Raw genomic sequence first — 5,969 nt, 5'->3', positions numbered from 1 at the left:
GCTGAGAAGGTTTTGGGGAGGGATTTGGCGGTCCGGACGCCCGTGAAGCTCCCTCTAGTTTGTGTCCGGATTGCGGGATTTCGGACAGCCGGACATGTTCGTGGACCGATGGGGTACCGTGTTGGATGGTTTCAAGCGTTTGGACACCTCGGTCCACATGATTTGCGTGCGTTTGGAGGGTACGCATTGGAGATGCCCTTAAACCCCATCCCTGCATCATTGTGATGCACAAGACCATTCTTGGCTCCACTTGTTATATACATGGACAAATTTTAATCGGAGTTAGATTTAGGGGATGGATTAGATTTAAAGTGATCGATCGAAATAATTGAACTATTCAACCGTGTGAACTTGATATCTTCATGGATAAACATGCACTACATGGACACAATCTTATCTTATTTTGTGATCCCTTCTTGCGTTGATTATCTAATAATCTGCTATAAACTGGAGCTCAATTTACTAAAACTGGAAGCATCAGGCAAGTGAGGCACAAGCGGAGGTCATCTTCTCATCAAAGCTAGCTGCAAATCTAGCGGCAGCGGCTCGGCGCCGGCGAGCTCGAGGTCCACGCCGAACAGCCGGACGCAGCGGCCACGCGCCGCCCTCTCGTCTGACGACGTCGACTGCTGCGGCATGAGCGTGACAACTTGCGGCACAATTGCTGGCACGAGGAGGCGTGTCATCGGCGCCGAGGCTACTATTCCGGCGCCACGCCGCCGGCAGTCGATGAAGAGGCGTGCGCCCGCGCGGCAGAAAGAGACGGTGTCGCCGGCGGCGAGGCGGCGGTCACGGACGAAGGCGCTCCACCCTTTGGTCATGACGTAGCTCTGGCTGCTGCCCCAGTAGGAGAAGCGGAACGCCCACGCCCTGCCCCCGCCGCGGCCGTCCTCGAACCGCAGCACGGCGCCCGAGCAGGCCGCCTTCGCCGCGCCGCCGAGCAGCCGCGGGAGGATGTGCCGCTCCGCGAACTGCTTGGGCACCACCAGCCGGTTCAGCTTGCCCACGTCGCTCGGCGTCACCACCTTGTCAAACATGTGCTCCCGCTTGATCCTCTCTTCGCCATTGCCACCATTGCCGCCGCGCGACAGCTCAACTCCTCCTCCTCCCCCCTCTGCCCCTCTGCTCTCCCTCGCAGCCGTCAACGCCATTGATTTGCTGCAACTCTTGGCTGATCTTTAGCTAGCTTTGGTTCTAATCCCTATCGTGTTAGTATGAATTATGATGCCTAAGTACACCTGCACATGTGTGTTTATATATAGTAGCAAGCATGGGATCTTTGTGATTTCCCGCCAAGTCGTCTACCCTTCATCCGTTGACTCTCTGTATGCCAGGCATACACACCACGGGGTTAATCTCAGCCGTTGATTATTCGGATCAACGGTCCAAATGCATCCTCAACTAAGCTGCTTATATGTATTACGTGTGACGTGCCACGCTTAATTTCATGTTAATTAGGAAGCAGGTGAATGTGAAACCATGAGGCCCAGAGCAATTTCAAGCCAATTATTTATTTTTACAGAAGAAACCGACAACAAAGTCGATATAAGTCAATTCGACGGATTGGTGAAGATCGAAGGGAACAGGTCCTCGTCAAGTTAAACCAAGTAGTTAAGCCATCGATGCGACAGATGTGCATTGATAGATAATTTGCCATTTGCAGTATAAAAGAGCCAGATGGTGGTTGGTTAAGGAGGTCAACTGCTATTTACAGTAAAATTAACTCTGCCACATTTGCAAGAAAAGTCCTTGTAACAGCTAATAACACTGGTAAACGACAATTGGGATAGACGAAGTAGATGCCAGGTGTATATTTGACCCATGTATATATATAGACAATCATCTCAAAAATAGTGATGGAGTTGGTTAATTAGGGTTAGTTAGATGAGATGCAAAGCTGTAGAACTAACCAAATTCTAGTACAAGTATCATAGTAGCAGTACAAAATACTATGACTAGCTGTTATTGAGCTGGTACCTTGTGTAAATTACTTAGTTTGTTGATGCAACTAGGCTAGGAGAACTATTGCATGCGAGCTTGCATAAGTGCATAAAAAAATATAGCAAATGACAAAAAGGAAAAAAAATGCGGGATTTGGGTGTGCGCATCTGTGGTGGTAGGCTTGTCATCCACTTGTCCGAGCCTACCATTGCAAATACCCTAATCAATCGAGCAATTTGGAGCTAGCTAATAATGTTATTTTCCCTAAAAATATCTGTTAGTACTGCAGCATGATAGTTAAGCCGGTTATTTGGTTTGGTGACATCACCCTTGTAAATTTTGTTTAGGTCACCTCACCTCCACTTTACCTGGACTTGGTCGCACCCAAAGGTTGTTCCCTGGTGAAGCACAAGGGTTTAGTTATTTATATGTCTAATAACAATCAAGTAAAGTCTCCTGACCAGGAGAGTCTGGCCAATCAAGCTTCAGGTGAGTAAACTATGATTCACCACTTGGCTGATCTCCAAGACCTAGTTTAATTAGCTGGCGATGCATCTAAAACCAACTTGGATTAGTTTCCTTACAATGTAGATTATACTACATGCTACTAGTGATGTCGACTCAACTCTCAAGAGCCAGACTCTCAATTTAGGTTGGTAGGGAGGTGTGTAATGTGTTGCATGGTTCAAAACCACATTGAAGTAACCAAGATCAGGCCGGCAACCGTTTGTGGTATTGAATTGCCAATCCCGCCAGGTATTATTTGGTTCCTGGTTTCAGAATCCTCCAAATTTTATATTTTGTGGAAATAAAGAGGGACATATTTCATAGACGATGGACGAACATGTTCTATTTAGTATGGACCGGCAGTCTGGATGCGCAAGCAGCATTAGAAATTTGGCTAATAAAATTATGTACTTCTTTGATACAAAATGTGGGTCTTCTAGCATTTTGTTAGTTATATATTCCTAAGTTTTGTCTGTTTATAAAAGTGGCAACATCAATAATATCAAATCGATATTCCTAAATGTATCATGAAATATATGTTTTATATATAATTTATTTTTAACATCACATACACATGGATGGTGAAATTACCATCACATAGACCGAATTGGTCAATATCCTTAAAAATCCTATATTTTGGATCAGATAGAAGTACACAATGTAAAGTTGACCATACTTTTTTCCATGGATCCGTTTTTACCCTAAAGCATAAAGTGAAAGTTGCAGCTTAATTGATCATAGAATCATGCGGAAAAATCATTTGGTTCTCAATTCTTTTCGAAAGAAATCATTAGGTTTATGATGAAACGTTAGCTTGCATTAACTAAGGAGAAGAGTCATCATATTACTCTAATTATAAGCATTCAAAATGGAATTAGTTAATGCTACAAGTTGCATTATATTTACTGCTTATACGCTTGTTGATCTTGTTGGCACTAGTTGGATGTATATATCTGCCTTATTATGTAGTCCACATGACATTTTTCATCTTCAAGTTGGGATCACCCTTAGAAATGTTGTTTAGGTCACCTCACCTCCACTTTACCTGGACTTGGTCGCACCCAAAGGTTGTTCCCTGGCGAAGCACAAGGGTTTTGTTATTTATATGTCTAATAATAATCAAGTAGAGTTTCCTGACCAGGAGATTCTGGCCAATCACACCTCAGGTGAGTAAACTACGAATCCCCACTTGGGTGATCTCCATTGCCTAGTTTATTCGTTGGTCATGCATGTGAGACCAACTTGCATTAGTTTCCTTCAAATGAAGATTATACTAGTACATGCTAGTGGTGATGTAGACTCAACTCTCAAGGGCCAGACTGTCAATTTAGGTAGGTAGGTAGGTAGGTGTGTAATGCCCTGCATGGCGAAAACCACATTGGGTTTACTCCCTCTGTCTAGGTGTGTAAGTCACATTAGGAAGATCACCGCGACCTAGGTGGATTGAGATTGGACGAGAAGGAGCACGACAAGCAGGGAATCTTCCAATCACAGCGTTGGTTTAAAATGGAAATAAAATCAGCATTGAATACGTGAGTGCATGCAAAACAACCATCAATCTCTTGCCTAATCAAAGTCCAGCAGCGATGCATGCACTGGCTGGCACCTCCTCTTCCCCCTGCACTTATTCTACGTGGGCAGTAGTACGAGGCTGGGAGGGGAATGAGAAAGAAATTTAATGCAATGCGCCTAGGACTTTTGGGAATATCTGATTTTCGTAAGATGACTTACACATCTAGACGGAGGGAGTAGTTGTTTGTTGTAACCAAAGATCAGGTCGACGACGGTTTATGGTATTGCATTGCAATCCGACCAGGTACTGTTTGGTTCCTAGTTTCATTATCCTCCAAATTTTACATTTTGTGGAAATAAAGAGGGACATATTTAATTTCATAGACAATGGATGGACATGTTTTATTTGGTATGGACCGAGGCAGTTTGGGTGACACAAGCAACACTAGCAATTTGGCTAATAAAATCATGTACTTTGTTCCAAAATGTGGTCTTCTAGAATTAGTTATATATTCCTAAGTTTTGACAATTTATAAAAATTGGCAGCATCAATAATATCGAATCGGTATTGCTAAATGTATCATAAAACATATTTTTTATATGTAATTTATTTTTAGTATCGCATACACATGGATGGTGAAATTACCATCACGGAGACCAAATTAATGTGATAGCCTTAAAAATCCTATATTTTGGATCAAAAGGAAGTACAAATGTAAACTTGACCATACTTTTTTCCCTTGATCCTTTTTTACCCCAATGCACACAGTGGAAGTTGCAGCTCAATTGATCATAAAACATGCAGACTAATCATTTGGTTCTCAATTCTTCTCGAAAGAAAACAATAGATTTATGATGAAACTTTAGCATGCATTAACCTGAGGAGAAGAGTCGTCATTTTCCTCTAATAATAAGGAACCAAAAAAGGAGTTTAATTAATGCCACAAGTTGCACTAAATTTACTGCTTCTAGGCTTGTTGATCTTGTTGGCACTAGTTGGATGTCTATATGTGCCTTATTATGTAGTCCACATGCATTTTTCCTCTTCAAGTTGTGATTATATACAAATAGTTGACGGAGTGCCCTGACACCGAACATGTACACTATACATGGATAGGATCTTTGTAGTTTTCAAGGGGATTTCCTTGTGTTGACTTTTATGCATGTAGTTGGTACTGCCTATATGTTGGGCTGTCAATCTCATTCATCTATCCCTTCTGATCATGGGATGTACAGTCTACAACTCTAGATGTCATACATGCAGCACGCATCCTTGCATTTTTTGGGAGATTTTTTAACGCGGTAGATTTGTGAAAAATGTATTTGCAAGAAAAGGTTCTGCTCAAGCTTAGTCGTGAATCCATATGGTTACCCCTTAACCAATTATGATGTAATGCGAAGTCATGCAACCATGGATGTGGTCGATGGAGGTGTACAGATATAGCATATAGATGCTAGATAATTGGTGCCACGTGCAGGTATAAGCCAGTGGCACTATACAAGTATACATGCTAGATGATGATTATGAGCTCTAGAGTTAAGCAAGGGTCGACAAACGACAAGGTCAACTGTTGGTTTACTTTGTCACATTACTCGGAAGAAATGGCAGTTGTGCATGGACATTATCAGATGCCAACTCTTTGAGCTGTATATAGAGGGAGTAAACAAATAAATAAAGAGAGATCAACATTGGAATTGGTGTTGAATTGATTGATTGGGGGTTAACTAAATGGGATGCTAGCAGGAGAAGAGAACTGGCCAGATGGCCGTACAGTCTTAGGGTAGATAGCGGCACAACTTATTAGGTATACTATTATTGGATTGGTACCTAGAGCAAACTAGCTAGTCTAATTTCTGTGCAATTAGGCTAGCTATTTGTACTTCACTTTTGAGAAATAATACAAGGGTCTCTGATCAAGCTAATAAGTACCCCCTTTGTTTCTAAATATAAGCCCTTTTAAATATTTCAATATGGTACATACGGATGTATATAGACATATTTTAGAGAG

General features: G+C 42.2%; 1 protein-coding gene across 1 annotated transcript; it reads right to left on the bottom strand.

Moving 5' to 3' along the window:
- Window positions 1–465: 465 nt before the first annotated feature.
- On the bottom strand, window positions 466–1,159 carry LOC119344154 (B3 domain-containing protein Os06g0107800-like). Its single transcript, XM_037614730.1, has one exon. It carries the CDS (start codon window positions 1,149–1,151, stop codon window positions 504–506), a length of 648 nt encoding a protein of 215 aa, XP_037470627.1. The 5' UTR covers window positions 1,152–1,159; the 3' UTR covers window positions 466–503.
- Between the last annotated feature and the right edge of the window lie 4,810 nt (window positions 1,160–5,969).

This window comes from Triticum dicoccoides, unplaced genomic scaffold (genome assembly GCF_002162155.2).
Source record: "Triticum dicoccoides isolate Atlit2015 ecotype Zavitan unplaced genomic scaffold, WEW_v2.0 scaffold155806, whole genome shotgun sequence".
NCBI classification, from domain to species: domain Eukaryota; kingdom Viridiplantae; phylum Streptophyta; class Magnoliopsida; order Poales; family Poaceae; genus Triticum; species Triticum dicoccoides.
The sequence above is the reverse complement of the archived record's forward strand: the minus strand, read 5'-3'. Positions and strand labels throughout refer to the sequence as shown.

Coding starts and splice junctions, on each gene's coding strand:
- LOC119344154 (XM_037614730.1), bottom strand. CDS start 1,151: ATGGCGTTGACGGCTGCGAGGGAGAGCAGAGGGGCAGAGGGGGGAGGA.